Raw genomic sequence first — 19,421 nt, 5'->3', positions numbered from 1 at the left:
CTCTGGGTTCTGCTGCAGAACCTTCTGGGTCTCTGTCGCTCCGAAAAGGAAAAATTAAATATTTCTGGTCGATCCTTTGGGTTTGAAAAGAGCTGACACCGGAATAATCGGTTGCGTAATTCTGGGCGTCCTTTATTCAGGTGTGAAAACTTTCTGTGGCGTTTACACCGATTAGGACGCGCTCAGGTTCTGACCCGGTCCGCTTTACGGTCCAACGCCATCACAGCTGAAACCGTAAAGAAGAACCAAGACGATGCGTTCAGAGTCCTGGTGGAAAAAAAAAAAACACCGTTCAACCTCAAACGTCTGCTGCGTTCAAGGACCGTCAGTAAAACGGCGTTGCATTCAAGAACCTGCAGTCAACTATCGTAAAAAAAAAACAACAACTAAATGTGTTTGACATCGTAACTGAAAGTTCTGCTGAGTCTGACGTTCTCACAGAACCGCCTGTTGCATTCTGGGAACGCCACGGTGTGTTCAGGGTCCAAACTAAGCCAAACGGTGCGTTCACTGTCACTCAAAGTGGCTCCTGAACAGGAACATGCCGACAATACCAGCTCCCCCTGCTGGCCTCACGCTGCAACCTGCTGCCGGACCGACAGGTGCTGCCTGGTTCCCACGCCCCCCCCCCCCCCAGCCCCGTTAGCGTCTCCTCCCCCAGCCTCCCCTTTGTCCCGCTCCCATAAACCCCCCCCCCCCCTCTGTTAGCACATATTTACTCCTCAGAGAGAGAAATACCTTCACAGCCTCAGAGCTCTGGGAGCCGCACTCTGTTCAGCTCTGATTCAGACTGGTTCTGATCCAGACCCTTAAAGTTCTGATTCAGGTTCTGACCCAGACTGGTTCTGATCCAGACTCTTAAACTTCTGACCCAGACTGGTTCTGATCCAGACTGTTCAGTTCTGTTTCAGGTTCTGACCCAGACTGGTTCTGATCCGGACCCTTAAAGTTCTGACCCAGACTGGTTCTGATCCAGACTGTTCAGTTCTGTTTCAGGTTCTGACCCAGACTGGTTCTGATCCGGACCCTTAAAGTTCTGACCCAGACTGGTTCTGATCCGGACCCTTAAAGTTCTGACCCAGACTGGTTCTGATCCGGATCTTTAAAGTTCTGACCCAGACTGGTTCTGATCCGGATCTTTAAAGTTCTGCCTCAGACGTTAACTGAGTTCCTGCGGCAGGAGAGGCAGAGCAGGACCAGAATACAAAGCAGGGCTGGGGGGAACCAGACCGGACCGACCCGGCTTCATTGTTCTGCTAATGTGTGCCGGGCCTGATGGCCCAACAAAGGTTACCGTGGAGACCAACAATGGGCCCTGAGGGGCCCGGCAGAGGGAGGGGGGGGGGGGGCAGGGAGACAGAAAGGGCCTCAGAGCCTTCAGCCCGCCTTGCATTTGGGCCGCCGGGGCCCTTCAGACACACAGAACCACGTCCAGCAGAACCTCTCTGGGCCCGGTGCCGTCCGGCTCCCTGAGGGGCCCTCAGTGGATTTATCTGATGAGGCCCGGCGGTTCTGTGAAAACGGACCGCCTGACAGCGCTGACGACCATTTCTGCAGACGGATTTATCCCCGTCTGGACCAGAACCTGGACCAGAACCTGGACCAGGAGAAACAGCTCATTAATGAGTTCTTCTGTGACCCGATGAACCGGACCAGCACCAGCAGCACATGAACAGAACCGTTGTTTACTCTGACATCTCTATCACCCAGATAACTACAGAACAACCAGCAGACGGGTCAGGGAGAAGGTTCTGGTCCGGTTCAAAGCAGCGTCAGGTTCTGCAACATCTGCCAGAACTCTGATCTGGACCCGGGGAGAGGACGGACCTCCTGCAGAACCCCCTGGAGCTGAATCAGAGGCCGCAGGAGGAGGTCCACTTTCCATCAGAACCACCATGAACACGGCCAGAGATGTTCTGGGTCCGGACCAGAACCCGACTGAGATTCTGTTTGCAGATGTTCTCCATCCGGTCCAATGGAGCTTTAAGTCTGCAGACGTTCAGAGCTGGTGGAGACCTGCAGCAGGAGGAGGTTCTACAGGGTTCTACAGGGTTCTACAGGGTTCTGGGTCCGGAAGGCTGGCCCAGTTTACAGAGTTCTACCAGAACATTTCCCCCTGCTGCTTCAGCGGTTAACAGCTTCGGTACCTTTAAGGTCCAAATCTTCAGCAGCGTCGTGTAGAAGGACCTGAGGCCACGTGAAGCCCCGCCCCCAGAACCCCCAGAACCCCCAGACCCAGAGGAACCCAGTCCAACAGCGCCAGAACCAGAGAAATGTTCTGAACTCCTTCCGTCACATAGAGCGGGAAGCACCAACCGGACCTTTTCGGTTTAAGGCGCCTGCAGCCGGCGGCTCTAACGGCGCCGCCTGTCCGGACCTGCCCGGCCCGCGGGCCCGTCTGCACGTCTGGACCTGCAGCGGTTTGTCTTCAGAACCAGCGAGCGGCGGATTGCATCACAGAGACGGCGCCGGCGCCGGCTTGACTCACCCTGACGCGATCAGCGACCTGGACTGGGCCATGGCGATCCGCTGCAGCGCCGGCCGGCTCAGCCCGGCCAGGCTGGACCGCGGCGGCAGGGGGGCGTGGCACGCCGCCGTCGACGGCGTCCGCTGCGGCTTCATCACCACGGGCGACGGAGACGGCACGGGGGAGGGGGGCGTGGTCACGCTGCTGGCGGGCGTGACCAAGGTGGCGGTCGGCACCGACTCGTTGGCCGAGGAGGAGGAGGAGAGCTTGGGGGGGATGGACGGCGGGTTCTGGTGGGAGGGGGGCAGCGGCGGCGGCAGGGAGGGGGGCGGCGGCCGGGTGGAAGACGCGGACACGGCCATGGCGGAGGCGCCGGCGGTGAGGGCGGCCAGCGACTGGGCGAAGAGCTGTGCGTTGCGGCGGGGCGAGGCGGTGTTTCTGCTGATGGCGAGGCCGTGCGGCAGCGTCTGGTAGTAGCCCGGGTTCTGCTGCAGCCCCCGCCCCAGGGTGGCCGCCTTGGCCGGGCTCAGCGGGCGGGCGCCGGGCGCCGCCGCGTTCCTGGGCCGCTGCATGGTGAGAGCGCGCCGGCTCAGAGTCTGCACCGCCGCCGGGCCGCCCGCCGTGTGGGTCTTCACGCTCAGGACCAGCATGCACTGCTGGCAGGAGCACGGCTGGCCCAGACCCAGAACCGGCAGCCCGCCGTTCGCCGTGACGGGGCCGCCGACTCCGGCGCCGGACACGCCGACGCCCAGCAGGGCCCCCGTCAGGCCGCCGCCCGCCCCCCCTCCTTTGGGCACGGGGAGCGGACCCGACACCAGCGGGTAGGCCATGTCGGCGCGCCTCTGGATCCTCCGGCACCGCTGGCTCTGCCTGTTCACCTGCAGGAGAACCGAGGCAGGATAAAATCATCACTGTCACATTTTATAACTAATTAAAATACAATTAAAACAGAGAAACTGCATTTTATAGATCTGTGATAATTCACAGCTGATTAAACGTTCAATTTGTTAAAAAGCTAGTATACCCCAGACCAGTAAAAAGGCCTTTAATCTGTTAAGGAGGCGGCTGCTGGTTCACAGAACCAAACATACCTGGAAAGTTGAGTGGAAGGAAAACATCTTTAAGTGCCAAGCTAGTGCACACAAACAAGGAATTTGACTTTGGATCGACATTGACCGTAAATATACACGGAAAATAGAGATATTATGTGTAAATATGAAAATATACACATGTTTCTATAAAAGGAAGGTTTTGGATTGGTAGAAATTAGCGCGGTAATGAGCTAGGGGACAGCCTGGGGGGAGAAACCATCTCTGTGGCGGTCGGCTATAGCAGCTAGCGCTCTGTAGCGCCACCTGGAGGTTAAAGAAGGGCTGGACGATAATTCAATCACGATATATATCGATTCAGAGAGCATGCGTTCTTTTTTCTTCTTTCTAAAAACTTGCAGTTCTGGTAAAAAGTTGGTCGAATAAAGGGTTGACTTTTAATTCAGTGTTTGTGTCTGTATCTAAAAATAGGTTGCAAAGCAACAGCATAAAACTGCCAAGGCTGCACTTCAAATATATGTTTTGAATTTGTTGATAATTATCGATATTGATCAATATGCTTTCTATTTTATCAATATGATTTGTTTTCCATATGTTCCATCCGCAGGTTTAAGTGCAAGTAGGTTGTGTGCAGGATGTGCGTGGTCTGCAGAGACGTTAGCGTCAAAGACGTTAGCGTCAGAGACGTTAGCGTCAGAGACGTTAGCATCAGAGACGTTAGCATCAGAGACGTTAGCGTCAGAGACTTTAGCATCAGAAACGTTAGCGTCAGAGACTTTAGCATCAGAGACGTTAGCATCAGAGACTTTAGCATCAGAGACGTTAGCGTCAGAGACGTTAGCATCAGAGACGTCAGCATCAGAAACGTTAGCATCAGAAACGTTAGCATCAGAGACTTTAGCATCAGAGACATTAGCATCAGAGACGTTAGCGTCAGAGACTTTAGCATCAGAGACGTTAGCGTCAGAGACTTTAGCATCAGAAACGTTAGCATCAGAAACGTTAGCGTCAGAGACGTTAGCGTCAGAGACGTTAGCGTCAGAGACGTTAGCGTCAGAGATGTTAGCATCAGAGATGTTAGCATTGATGACCCAGCGGAAAGGCGAGCCTCGGCTGCGGTCTCACGCGCCCCAGATATCGCCTTCAGACCCCCCGCTGTCTCAGCAACGCCTCCACTGAACAAACCTGCGTCATGTTCTTGAAGTCAATGAGGTAGCAGAACCCGAGCGGCGTCAGGTCCAGGCAGGTCTGCTGGCGGCTGTGGGCGCTCTCGATGGCGATGGCCACCTCCATGTCGTACGGCGTCCACGTGCCGGCGTCGTTCTCCCACTCCCACTGCCAGCCCTGACCCGGGGCGGAGGCCGGGTCATAAAAGGTCCTCCGGACCGGACGGATGGTTCCTGAAACAGAAAGAAGGAGGGGAGTTAACTTCATCCAGGGATGGAATCCGAACTGAACACTAAATTCTGGGTGCTGCTCACATCAGATCCGGTTAGAAAAACTCTCAGATTTCTGATATAAATGGATTTTCTTTAGGTTTTCGGTCCTGTAGCCTGCAGACGGGTCAGGAACATCAACAGAAAGACAGTCTGTGTTGCAACACGTGTCCTTCAAGGCTGCATGCGTGATTTTCATTAACATACTTAGACTGGATGGATAAACTCATCAGAAGTTACACTGAGAAAGTTTCACTTTCTCAAAGCAGGCCTTTCATCCGCTCAGCTCTATTCTGGCGTTTCACATCCAGACCCAAACCAAACTGAAGAACACAGTGAAATAATCCACACACAGGCCAATAAATATCCTGCTAAACACGCAGAACAATGGCTCTTTGTGCTGCTTCTGGGCAGAGGAGACGGCAGGACGGCGGCTAAACCAAGCAGAAAGCCCGTCTCCAGGGAAGCGAGGAAGACACGGAGAGCCGGAGCGCACGAGGCGGACCGGGACGCGTGTCTGCGGCGCGTAGCAGAACACGACAGAACATCAAGACTCAAACCGCCAACCAGCAGGAGAACGTCGGGTCTCATGAGGAGAGCCGAGAGCAAAGAAGCTTTTGTGAGTCTTCGTCTGCTCCTTCATCAGCCGCCTGGACTGCAGGACCTGCTGACGAGCGCGTGAGACCAGCAGGAATTTACCAGAGAAGCTTTTTATAAGAGCTCACCAAGATTTTTCACGTCATCCCATCGTAATTAGGCCAAAATATCGGCATCAACAACAACGGTATCGGCCGATGTTAGTCGCTCCTTCACATATCGGCCCCATAAGTAAAATATTAACTGTTGATGTTTCCATCCTGGGGGTCATGTGACTGACGCAGAGCAGGATTGTGGGTAGTGAAACTGAAGCTGAGAAGTAATGGGAGAGTTGCTGCGGTTTATCTCACGGTTGGGTGACAGCATAACGGCAACGTTAATATCGGTTATCGGCAGAATGTTAATAAAAAGCACCAACTTTAACGTATCGTGTCGGGTTTCTCTGTGACAAACCAACACAAAGTGGTGATGAACGTCAGGTGGAAGGAAAATTATGTTTAGTTTTCAATAGTTTCAATAGTTTTTATGATTTCCAATCCTCTGAGTCAATATTTTTGTTTCTGTTGAACCAGTTTTAATATCGTCACCAACTTTATGATTTCTAGACACATTTACTCAGTTGTATTTAAGTGTGGACTTTGACTAGGCCATTCTATCACATGAATCCTCTTCATAGTCTCTCTGACTGCAGGTTCAGGCTGGTTCTCCTGCTGGAAGGTGAACCTCCACCTCAGTCTGGGGTCTCCTGCAGCCTCTAAAAGGTTTTCTTCCAGGACCCTCCTGGTTTCATTTGGTGGGGCTCTGAGTAAAAGACGATGACTGAGAATATATTTTGTGCGAGGCGCTGTACTTCCTCGTCGGTTCCGCCGTTTCCTCCTGAGAAAAGTGCTCAACTGTGGAGAGGCAGCAGAAAACTGCCGTCCACTCCAAGAGGACGAAACCACGCGGTTCCTCTTTCATATCCTCTCCATTATGCCGGCAATAAAGAGGAATAATGTGCTGCTTTATTGGTCCCTGTGGGGATTTTCTCTTTGTGCATGCATGAATACCAGAGAGGCCTTGATGGGAAAGGCAGTGTCTGTGTGTTCAGTGAGCAGCTTTATGTGTGCCGTGTGGGACTCCTGCTAACCAGGCCAAGGTCTTCTCACACGAGAAGCTCTCTCTTTGTCTCTGCAACCGCTGCCGACTGTTGGCGAGTTCAAATACTGTCAAGGTGCAACATAGTAGCTGCTTAGCTCACTTCCACAGGATCAGAACAGCAGAGAATATATTAGAGGAGCCTGTAACAGCATTTAATGTTCAGAATTGCTCAATTTTCAGCTAAATGGGCCTCGAACGGTGACGGAAATTTAAGTATCCAAACTCCTTCCAATCTGTGACGCTCCGTCACTCTGCGGTTGTGACATTCTTCGGTGTGGATGTTGTTACAGGGTGCAGAAAAATCCATAGTTTTCTAAATTTTAGGGTGAGAGATGCGTTTAAAACGACGTCAGAGGAAGCAGAGAGGGGAGCAGCTAATTAAAAGGAAGCAACGATTTCCAACACATCTGGGGTTCATTCTGCCTGCAGAAGAGCGAGAGAGAGCAAGACTTCAGTCAGATCCACACAGACGGCGGCTTTAGTAATTTTCACTATGCTAACTACACAAACTGATACTAAAGAAACTTTAAGGTTCTGTTTTGTTTTAAAATAGTAACACCCTCTTTTATAGACTGCTCTCTTACAAAATCCTAATATTAAAAAAAATTACGACATCTCGCAGCGTGAAGGCTGGTGAGAAAGTTTGGAATTTCCCTCACTTTGCTACTTTCTCCTACTACTCTCCAATGTTCTGTTCATTGTAGCCATGGCCGTAGCTACCATTGAAGACACTGAGGTATGGACCTCAGTATTTTTCTGCTGTGTAATAAAATAAAAGTATCAAAACAATGCTTTTGAATAGTGCTGCTGCTGTGTGAGCCAGCCAAACTTAATGCCTATGAAGAAGAGTGCAGCTTTGCGAACCCTACCGCTAAAATAAAGACCAGAAGAAGAAGAGTACAGCTGATGGTGAAACGTATCGTCTTCTTCCCTCCTTCATAATGTTTGCTAAGTTTAGCTAGCATTATTCCAGCCCGTTGACGACGTTGTTTTATTTGTGATGACAGTTTTATGAGCAGCTGTGACACAGTATAATGATGTTTATATTTCAAGAGCAAATGTTTCTATCCATTAAATTAAGACGGCAAGTTTTACTTTTCTTTTATTGGTTTTATAAATGAAATGAACCTGCTATATTTTGACTCTTGGAGCCTCGAGCACTTTAAGCATGCCTTGATGCTGATGGTTTTGGTTGAATAAAGGGGTTTGAATTCAGTGTTTGTGTGTTCTTTATCTAAAAATATATTGCTAACCAACATCATAAAATGTCCAGGGCAGCACTTAAAATGTATGTTTTGAATGTGTTGATAATTATCGATATCGATCAATATAATTTCTAGTTTATCAATATGCTTTTTTTTCTATATTGTCCAGCCATACTTGGGTATGTATGTGTCTCAAACCCCTACTAAACAAATCTAGCCACAGGTATAAAGTAATATGGATCCTTTGTTCATGTTATCCAGACAATGAAAAGCAAAGCTCGGCTTTAAGGGTGTGATGAAAAGACAGAAGTGATGAAGGTAAGAGAGATTAAATAGATGGCTGCTGTCCATCCAGCGCAGCCAGGATAGACGTGTTAATTTATTACAGCCATATCCAGGCTAAATTTCTACTGCAAAGAATACAACACAAAGTTATAGTTTAACTACAGAACACATGGATTACTTAATAGAGCACACTGTACAGTAAAATCTAAAATGAATTCAGACACAAAGACAGGCTAAAGCAGGTGGATTATTTTTGTCCCTTAATTAAAGCTCCCAGCTCGCTGATCTTTGATGAGGTCAACAGAACGCCATCATGGAGGAAAGGAGCTTCTGCCTTTAACGCCATGAGGTGACGGAAACGCTCATGGATGATGGAGTCAGACCGGTCCAGAGAGTACCTCACCTCCCACCCAACATATAAATACCCCCCCCCCACCACACCTAGATCCCACAGCAGTTTTACGGTTTATCGCCATCAGGAATGATTACCAGCAAACTGTAAATCAGGACAAAAACGATTCTTATTATTGGAACTTCCTCCATCTTTGACCAGAATTGGTTCCATGAGCGCAGCAGGAAACATTGATATTTTTAAAAACAGATAATGTTCACGAGCCCTTACTGTGTTTTAGCCCCCCCCCAAAGTAGCGGCTCTCCTGAAGCAGCCAACAGAAACAGCCGGTAAACAATAATTTGTTTTTAAATTATTAATTTTAAAAGCAGTTCTCGTGTTTGTGGGACGTTGACTGCACCAATTTACCCGTAGCTAAAAAAAAGACGGCAAGGGATGTTTAAACACTGTTTTAATCACCTCAATTAATACCATTAATACACCCCCCCCCCCAATGCAAGGAATCCTAAAAAAAAAACGCATTTATGCGAAGGTCCGCCTCTTTTCTCCAAGACGTAACCTGACGGGTCCATCTGCCGTGAACGTGACAGATTGATGTTTAACGGGAAGGAGGTGGAGGCTGACCATCTGGTCGTCATTGTTCCTACCAACAACCCCCCCCCCCCCCCCCCCCACACACACACATACCGACACACACATCTGCAGCGTGACCAGCGGACAAACACGTCAGGGTCAAGCCTGCAGGGACTCAGTGGGTCGACCATCATCAGAAAACGTGAAATCAGCCTTAAAAACCTGGATTCCAACACAAGAACCTGACGGACGCTGATACTGAGACGCCGGAGGAGAACCCACAAACCCTCTGGGCTTCTGCCTCACTGTGAAACATCACAGCCTTTCTCTCCTGCTGCTCGTTTCTCACTTCTAAAACAGGCTGATCACTAATTTCTGCAACATTAAAGCGCAGCGGTTGACCTGCAGGCCGACCTTTCCAGTCGCCGTCTTCAAATAAAAAAGCTGCTGATGGCCTGGAGCTGCGGACCGCCGAGGCAAATGTCAGAACCCGCGGCGTCAGCGAGCCCTGACGAAGGCTCGGAGGCTAAAATTAGTGAGAAGATCAGAGGGCAACCTGTGGCACGTTTTCACTGGAGGCGCTGCAGAGTTTAAGGCTAAGCAGCAAAGACGAGAGAAACCGACACATGGTGGAAAAGATCAACCCGACCCGGCTCACTGGGCCCAAACCGGCCTCCCTTCGTCTCCTCACCGCTTCTCCCTCCTCTTCCTCGGCTGATCAGTCAGAACAGCAGGAAGGATTCAGCTTTATTAATGCAACTTAACAGAATCAGTGAAATAAGCTTCAGCTGTGGTACCAAAGGATCCGGTTCCCTCTGGGTCAGCGGGAGTGAACCAAAGCGCAGCAGAACCACCAGCTGGGTCAGCTGCTCCTGTAACTTTATAGACAGAACCGGACCTGACGCTAAATTACACCTTTATCCAGAGAGCAGAACCACCGTGGAGTCAGAACCGAACCGGACACGGTCAGCACCAACGTGCGCTCACAGCAGGCGAGTCCCAGCTATTCCAGCCCCCCCGCACTCAGTCACCCTGACGTCAGCGTCTGACATAAACCCGACCCACCAGGAACTGACCCGGTTCTATCTGTATGGTTCCTGGTTCTGTTCTGTAGCTCCTCTGCTTTTAGGGCCCGGTACCGTGGGATAAGCAGAGGCTCCTTCAGCGCCGGCCGGCTGCTAAAACCCGGTTTTACTCCCTGGGTTTCACCATCAGCCCAGTTTCACTTTGACAGAAACCGGTTTCGTCGTTTCATAATCGGGTTTTCTCTCCGTCTAACGCGGGTTTATGGTGTGCAGCTCTCTGCGCTCGTTTTAAAGCGATAAAACATCTCCAGCAGCTGATATCAGGGAACTCATTAATGAAGGGAGGGCTGGTTCTGGTCAGGGTTTCAGAACCTCCCAGAGCAGAAGCAGACCTCGGACTCTCTCACTTCCTCTGGGTTTAAATCCCGGCCGATGGGAGAACGTCTCCGCTGCCTGTTCCTCACATTTTCACCTTCTTCCACTTCTGACTTTGACTCTCGCCAACCTCCAACTCTGCGTGTGTCTCTCTGTCTTTGTCCCACCTAGAAAGGAAAAAAAGCCCGGTCCCTTGGGTTTGGGGATCAGACTCAATTTTCAGCTTCAGAGAGTGTGAGAATGAGACGCAGACAGAAAACAACCCGGGCGGCGGGAGAGAGATCAGATGAACCAAAGGAGGCGCTACACCAAACAGAACCAAACAGAACCCGACTCCGCTCGGGTTAAAAAGACGACAGGTCCAGCTGAATGTGAGCGGGTTCTGCTCTAAGACGGGCCGCTCAGGGAGAATCTAACACATAACATCGTAATGTATGAAACAGCTGTTTTATCACTTTCTGACTTTAAATCAGACGATTATTTTCCTGTTTTGGGTCAGTTTGGATTAATAAAAAAATATTTTTTTTAAAAGAGAATAATGCGTCTTATAGTAAGCTTAATTTAGCAGAGAGTTAACTGGAGGCACATCTGTTGGGGTATTTCTGTCTTTCTGGAGGATTTTACTAAAGACGAAGCCCTTCCTGGTGTCTTATTTCCAGCCGTCTGAAGGTTCTCTGCTATGAACAGCATCAGAACGTGCAGCCATGGTACCGTTCATGAAGGAGACGCGTTCTGAGTCCCAGAGATGGACGGGGGAACCCCAGAAAATAAGCTAAAGACCTTAAGAAGATGCTGAATAAATACTGTACTCACATGGGCTGAAAGGCCACTCAGGGAGGAAGAAGCCATCCTTCCAAAAGGTAGCATAAAAAGCCAGATTACAGTTTATAAACCTTTATGAACCTGAATTATTGGAGAAACTGATGAAACTAACAGGTTTTGGCCATGATGACCCTCGTTATGAAGGGAGGAAACAGGAGGAAGCCCGAGTACATGCTGTGAAGTACGGCAGTGGCAGCATCATGATGTGGGGCCGTTTTGCTGCAAGAGGGACTGGTGCGCTCTACTAAACAGAAATGTTAAATGGCTTCTACTCTACTGTACTTTATCAAGTCTAATGACCCCCATAGTCACCCGTTCACACCCTGGTGAGCTATGCTAGTACCGCCACCGGGCAATGGGGGTGAAGTGTCTTGCCCAAGGACACACCGACTGAAACATTGGGAGCAGGGGATTGAACCAGCAAACTCCCCAACTCCTGCGAAGTAACATCTGAAGACATCAGCCTGGTAGTCCAAGTTAGGAGAAAATAATCCTCCAACAGGACATTGTCCCTCAGCAGAGCGGCAGATCAGTAACTAAATGGCTGAAGGACAACAAGACGTGTTTCAGAGCGGCCGTCACAAAGTCCTGATCCGACGGAAAGTTAGAGAGAAAAGCTGAAAACGGCTGAATGAGCCCTACAGCCCTGACCCGGTAACACCAGCTCTGTTGGGATCCAAGCAAACTAATAGGGGTGTGCAAAATAATCGTCATGACGATGCATCGCGATTCTAATTTTCGCTTTCTACTGCATCGATTCTTGACGCCAAGTATCGATTATTAATTAATTAATTAATTTAAAAAAAATTAAAAAAAAATTTATAAATAAAATTGCATGAATGGTTGGCGAACATCAGCCAAAAACAAGCGGAATACAACTTAATTGGTTTAAAGGACCACTGAGGCCATGTAAACGTCACTGATTATCCTTATTTTGTTATTTTAAGTTTTATATATCCTAGGCACTTTTTGTCAGTGTGTCCACTCCCGTAATAGTAATATTTGTGTCCAGTAACAGTAATTGTTTTCAAGGAAATACCTCCAAAAGTTGTTTCAATAAATAGAGCTATGTATGAATTCAGTTTCTTTCAGTTATGTATCAATTAAAGACACACCCAGTCAGCCACTGGTAATGGCTGTATTTTTTTCTAAGAGTGTTCAGTGAAAATATCACAATGCATTGCGATACATTGCAATAATTCAAGTATCGTGATAGAATCGCATCGTGGCATGTGAATCATGATTCGAATCGAATCGTGACTTCTTTGGCAATACCCACCCCTACAAACTAATATATGAGAATCATGCTGAAACCCAAAACGTTGGACCCAATTCAGACGGTTTAAAGGGCAGTTCCACCAAACCCTGAAGAAATGTAGCTAAAGAACAAACAGCCAGTCCTCTCTGCTGTTAGTCTGTCATTTAACAGAGATGGTTTTAGTAATCCTGACCCAGAATCAGACAGGTTTAGTCTGATCAAATGTCAGACAGGGAGAATAAATGGCTGTGCGTCTCTTACACGCTTCACCAAACTCTCTCAGAAATACGGCCAGTTTACAGCCGAGCTGTTAAATATGACACAGACACGTTTCAGTGGCTGTTTTCTTTCCAGCAGTAAAATTATTAATTTCAACTATAGCCTGAAAAAGCTTCTGTCAGACTCCCAGAAACTGGCAACGCCAAGGCTGGGTGCAATTTGGAGGCGTGGGTGCTGCTTCATTCCTGCGATTTATTTATTGAAAGGCAGATGAATAATTAAAGGAAGATTAACACTTAATTGGATCAGGCATCCCCACCAGTGACCAGTTGGCTCTGTAAACTATTATTTTCACCAACAGATGCAACCTGTGATTTTCCTGAATGGCATCTTTCCTTTCACAGAACAGCGGTGGTTTTTTATGATCATCCCAGCCTCCTCTGCCGCCTCATTAGCGTCTTTAAAATGCTGCTGACAGGCGTGTTGCAGCATCACAGGATGCCGGCTAGTTATTATTAGCCTTTCCTTCCCACATTTGTTTGGAGACAGGATTGGAAATCCAAATAAACGCAGCACCATTTCCTCTGGGCGCGTAAAACAGGAAATGTATGAGCTTGAACAACTTCCTGAGGTCACGGCAGGAGAACCTCTGCAGCCGTCTTCATCACCTGCAGGTTTCAGACACAAGATCCTCTACAAAACGTACAGAACAACCAAAGTCAACAAACCGGGCCATACACCCAGAGCTGCAGCTCATAGTTCAGTTTAAATCAGGTGGCCCTCCATGCTAGTGGGTCTAAATGTTTGATGCACCCCCCCTCCTCCCTCCTTTGTCACCACACTCAGCCCAAACCCCCTCGTCTCTGGGGAGCGTCCCCTATCCACCCCGTCCCCGCCCTCCATCGTGACCCCAACACCCCGGAGCTTTGTGTGGGTCTGGGAACGTCTCCTTCAGTGGGCCCAGCTGGAGTGGGAGCTACAGAACCCCCCCCCCAGAAACAAACTGATGAAGAGTTTAGTGCTGCTGCAGTCTGATTGAATATCTGAAAAAGCCCACAGATCTCCCGGGTTCTGGACCTGGTAGGATCAGAAACGTCTCAGCGGACATTGTGACCCAATGCCAAACATGTTGCTGCTTTCTATGAAACAGAACCGCAGCTTCTAAGCCACGGGTCTGAATGTCTGTGGGTCAGCAGCGGTGGATTTGCTCCAGAAACAGAACCGTCTGACCTGGTGAACCACCGCTGACAGAAACCCTTCACACAACCAGAACACATTCCCTCTAGGAGCTTCGGTCTATCTTACTGGAGCTTTATGGGACCGACCCGAACAAAGTGCTCCATAATTAAGGAGTGAAAAGAAGATGGGGTTTTTCAGAAGATTAAAAAGAAAACTAGAAACTGTGAAATACTTTTATATCCGGCCCTTCTGAGTCAGGACTTTGTAGAACCACCTGTAGCTGCAGGTCTTATGGGGTTTATATCTCCACCAGTCTTAAAAGGCTACAGACTGAGATGTTGGTCCATTCTTCTCTGTAAAACAACATCTAGGAACATCTAGTTTCAGGTCTTACTACAGATCCTCAGTTGGACTTAGTCCTGGACTTTGACTAGGCCATTTTCTAACACATGGTGTTCATGGTGGTTGTCCTGCTGGAAGGTGAACCTCCACCCCAGTCTCTGGTCTCCTGCAGCCTCTAGCAGGTTTTCCTTGGTTCTGGCTCCATCCATCTTCATATTAACTCTGACCAGCTGCCCTTCCCCCGCTGAAGAAAAGCCTCCCCACAGCAGGATGCTGCCACCACCATGATTCACAGAGGAGACATTGTTTCCAGGGTGATCTCAAATGGTTTGCCTGTAGGCCAGAGCACCTTCTGCAACCTTCTTTCTGTCAACAGCTGCTGTCATCTGCCCAAAAAGGTCAGATCAGCTGTTTACCCTAACCCTCCTGTAGACAGCTTCTCCCACCTGAGCTGTGGGTCTCTGCAGCTCCTCCAGAGCCACCATGGTCCTCCTGCTTCTCTGATCAATGCTCTCCTGCTCCAGCCCGTCAGTCCAGGTGGACGTCCATGTCCTGGTAGGTCTGCAGGTGCTCCATCCTCTCAAATGGTATTTGTGGTCCGATGTTGTCTCTTAAGAACTTTATTGAAATACTGGCGTCACATGTGAGTTTGAGCTTTTATGGTCAAGTTTCCCCAGCGAAAAGTGACGGCTGACTGTCAAATCAACTCCCTGCCAGCAGGAAAATGGAAGAAGCAGTATTTAACCTTCTAGTTACTGGGCACAATGGCACACAGAACCAGCAGCTGGCAGGTGTTTTAACTTTGGGAGTGTTTTTCATGGAGTACCGCTAGCAGCTAGCAGCCAAAACCACAGCGGGCAGAAGGCAACTAGAAGTGGTCGACGTGTCGTAAATTTAAATGGAAGTAAATCACCACTACTCCTAGTGTACAGGTTACTGGCAGAATACGGGTTTCATGGTTCGGCTTTGATTAATGCGCCTTTGGTTTCCTATTACTGCCACCCACTGGGCTGGAGGTGTAGTGCAGTTTTCTTTACAACCTCCCCGTACGTCATTGGGTTGGTTTAAATAACATTTTTCACGGCTTTTCAGAGCAGTGAAAACAGTAGGCATCCAAATTACCCAGGATTCCTTTAACCAGGGAAAAATAATCCCCAGGTATTTAAAACCCAAGACGACGTTTGTTGGAAAAGTGTCTATTATGTAGAGATGTGTATGAATACTTTGGCAAAGCATCGTGAAAGCCAACAAACAGGAAAAAAAAAGATTTTATCAGGGTGATTGATACAGATCTGCTGTTTAATAACATCTATAAAGCCTTCCTACACCGCCTTCACCAGGGAGGAAGACCGCGCTACGCTCGCTACAATCTACAGGCCTCGTTGCAACAGATGTATCTACAGTTCTCTCACATTTGGATGACATTATGACCGCTTCCTCCATCTGGGGATACAGAGTACCTCCTCCACAGACACGCACCACCCAGAAAACACAGTGGTGCAACAACAGAGACACAGAGAGAACCTGGTGGCAGAGATCTGTAATTTTATCAAACACCTCGTCTGTAGAGAACGATTTGGAGAACCATCTCACTCCTTTTGCATTAAGAGAAGGAGTGAGTTCGTCTGTGTCAAAACAAAAACCCGGAGGCCCTGAGGACGTCTGCCTGTGGAGAGGAGGGCTGGTGGGGGCTTCAGGAGAAGGGGGGAGGAAAACCGAGGGGGAGGACAGCCAAAGTGATCCCTGTGTTCATTAGACCATGAAATGTTTCATTCTTCCCACAGAATCAAGGTCTCTGTGTCTTTTCTTTGCGGGAGGAGGCTGCAGCTGTTCGCATGTTTGTGACGCTGCGTAAGAGCTGAAAAATGCAGCAGACTCTGCGCTGAGATGGTCATTTCCAGCTGCTCCAGACCGTCACTCCCCTGCATCTCCACCCTGCTCACAGTTCAGCCCGTCACACTGTTACCATCCAGCAGCCTGAACGCAGCAGAAAAACACCTGTATCTGTACCTGGGGGGGTTTAAAGCCCCACAAACTATTTTTAATCAATCATTAACCATTACTTCTGCTGCTGATTTCTGCACAAAGTGAAGGAATACATGCAGCAAGTACGCCCGTCACGACAAGATTTCAAACTTTCTACCCAAGAAAAATACTCTGAATAATATTTTAGATGCAAAGTTTTTTTAAAAGGAACCGGGATTTTTCTGGTTAAGAGCAAAAAATGATTATTTATAATATGACAAACTTAACTTTAATCTTCTTAATGAGGATGAAACCAATAAGTAGGATTCAGCTCAGCCCTCATTTAGAACAATACATAATTTAAGCGTCACTGCCTTGTTTGGTAAAACAGTAAAACAGGTAACATTGATAGTATAAGTGTTAATATCCTTCATGGTAGTATGCACCTTTCATTCAGCCATGCATTTATTTTATTATACTTGCGGATCTTTATCTAGTCCATTTATCTATTACAACTAAATGCTATAACTGAGGGATAAATAAAGTCATTCTAAACTGGAATGAATGTTATTTCAAAACCAACTTGGATATGGAGCTAACAAAACATATTTTACAGTGTAAACACGGATAAGATAAGAAATTCCTTTATTGCTCCACAATGGGGTAATTCAGGCGTGACAGCGGCAAATAACTCACAGTTTATAGTAGTGAAAAAACAACCTAATCTAATCTAAAGTTAGTTCTAAAGCAACAGAGAATGAGCTTTATCAGAAAGGCCAAAACAAAAGTAATTTACTTTTGATAATATGGTATACTCAGGTAAAAAAGCTAAAATATTTAAGATATTTGTTCTAAAGCAACAGAGAATGAGCTTTATCAGAAAGGCCAAAACAAAAGTAATTTACTTTTGATAATATGGTATACTCAGGGAAAAAAGATAAAATATTTAAGATAAACAGCAGAAAAACAGCAGCCCGTTTACTTGAACAATATGAGATAATCTGCCTTATTGTTCAGAAGCATCTCGGAGCAGCAACTGGATGGACCTTAGCATCTGGTTCATGCTAATATATTACTGGACAATTTGTGTCTTTCTGATCACTTTGTATAACATATTTTCTTCAGTGATCAACTACAGCAACAGGATGGGTTCTACGGGTTCCTGCTTGGTTCTGCTCTAGTTGTCATCTTTAGTCTGGCTCTGGTTATTAGTAGCCACATTAGCCTCCAGTAGCATTACAGCTAAATGGAGAAGTAATTGGGGAGTCTTATTTAATTATTAGCCAACTGAACCCTCAGCTGATTAACATGTCACTGCGTAGATTTGTACCACAGCATCTCAACAGGGAGCTCAGACCAACAGAACCGAACGTCTGAGCCAACAACGTTAGCTTATATGGTCCAGGAGGATTACTGATGTTTTTATGTTTATGTCTAGGGCCCAGGGTTAGCTTGTAGCATTAGTTTGTAGCATTAGCTTGTGGCCGTTAGTTTGTAGCATTAGCTTAAGCGTTAGCTTGTAGCATTAGTTTGTAGCATTAGCTTGTGGCTGTTAGCTTGTAGCATTATCTTAAGCGTTAGTTTGTAGCGTTAGCTTGTAGCGTTAGCTTCAAGCGTTAGTTTGTAGCATTAGCTTGTGGCCGTTAGCTTGTAGCATTAGCTTAAGCGTTAGTTTGTAGCGTTAGTTTGTAGCGTTAGATTGTAGCATTAGCTTGTAGCGTTAGCTTGTAGCCTTAAAGTAGTATCGTTCAGCATGTAGTTTTACTCTTTTCTGTCTGTATCAGAGGGAATGTTCCCCTGAACAACTCTTCTGTGACCATTTCCTCCATAAAGAGGCTCTCTGGTGTTTTTCTGTCTGAACTCAACAAGCTAGCTGAGTTTCAGCTTCCAGCACCACAACCTTGTTGTTGAGCTGAACGTCTGCAGGGATGCTGGGAGCCTCTGTTCTTGCAGCGCTGTGGTCCCAAGAAGGACCACAATCAGAGCAAACGGTCAGTCTATATTGATTTTGACCCAAATGAGTATCTTCAAATATATAGATTTTTTTAGAATCAGTTATATCGAGACATTGGTTATCTTGGTACAGAACCTAAACAGTCTGGAACCACTGCTATATGGAACAGACAACCACCTGGACCTGACACTCAAAACACTTTTTAACATGAAAGAATAAAGTCCGGCACCAATGCAGCCTTAAACAGAGCAATAAAGTCTGAATTTGTCTTTAACAAACATTTCTAGAGGTTTAACTGAATCAGGAAGGCAACACCAGCAGGAGATGCATGGAGCAAACAGAGAAGAGGTGAAAACCAGGAGAGCCCAGTTCCACAGTAAGTATCCAGTCCAAACTCAGAACCAGCGCCCGAGTCCTAAAAAGGCCAGATTTAAGGTCGCTGTCATCATAGCTCAGCTTTAAACCTGGACATCAATCATCTAAATGCGGCTGTTGAACCAACACTGAACGTCTAACACCTACCGGCTACATTTGGACAGAACATGTCGGCAATCTTTGAGCTGCGGACCGGTACTGGTTAATGGGTCAGCTGGTACTGGGCCGCACCAAAAGAATAACTTTCATTATTTCTGTTTTACTTATTGTGCAAGTCTGAATAAGGTTTGTTTTGAAAAATGGTCAGGTTCTCTCTGTTCAAGCCATCTCCAACTGATGCATGTTCTGGTCTCATGATAGCTGACCGTTAATTTAATTAAACCCACAAGCTAAGAAACGGAGTGAAGAGCAAAGGTCTTTGGAAAGTCGCTTTGCAGCAGGTAAAAGGCCCAAAGAAGAACAAAAAAGCCGACAACTTCCAAGAAAAACAGAGCTTCACTTTCCAGACGATACCAAGAGTCCTGGTTAAAAGGTAGAGTCAGCGACCAAGTCCTGTTTTGAATAACTGCGCATGCTCAAGACCATCGTACTTTGCTACTCCGCTCCTCAGGGGGAAATCGCATGAAGAAAATCCATTCTGGTCTTATTTCTTTCTACTGAGGCCTTCCTCTTCATCACACAAACATGATTGTGGTTCACTTCTTGTGACTCTCAGCCATGTTCAAAGTCTACGGTGAGAGCAGCGGCGCTACAATGAAGCTAACCGCTAAGCTAACTGCTAACTTAGCAGCTAACCTTGTCTC

At 47.6% G+C, this 19,421-nt stretch overlaps 1 protein-coding gene across 2 annotated transcripts in view; it reads right to left on the bottom strand.

Moving 5' to 3' along the window:
• The window catches only part of LOC105921642 (E3 ubiquitin-protein ligase DTX1), a 28,437-nt gene that overhangs the window by 6,471 nt on the left and 2,545 nt on the right, over nucleotides 1–19,421 (bottom strand). For both annotated transcript variants that reach the window (XM_036137621.1, XM_036137622.1), the window contains exons 3-4: nucleotides 4,702–4,916; nucleotides 2,489–3,345 (exon numbers count right to left, since the gene is read on the bottom strand). In XM_036137621.1, coding sequence (XP_035993514.1) covers nucleotides 2,489–3,345; nucleotides 4,702–4,916 — 1,072 coding nt within the window. The remainder of the gene's footprint in view (nucleotides 1–2,488; nucleotides 3,346–4,701; nucleotides 4,917–19,421) is intronic.

The sequence above is a fragment of the Fundulus heteroclitus genome, chromosome 5 (genome assembly GCF_011125445.2).
Source record: "Fundulus heteroclitus isolate FHET01 chromosome 5, MU-UCD_Fhet_4.1, whole genome shotgun sequence".
Lineage (NCBI taxonomy): Eukaryota > Metazoa > Chordata > Actinopteri > Cyprinodontiformes > Fundulidae > Fundulus > Fundulus heteroclitus.
This window is presented reverse-complemented; position numbering and strand designations above follow the sequence as displayed.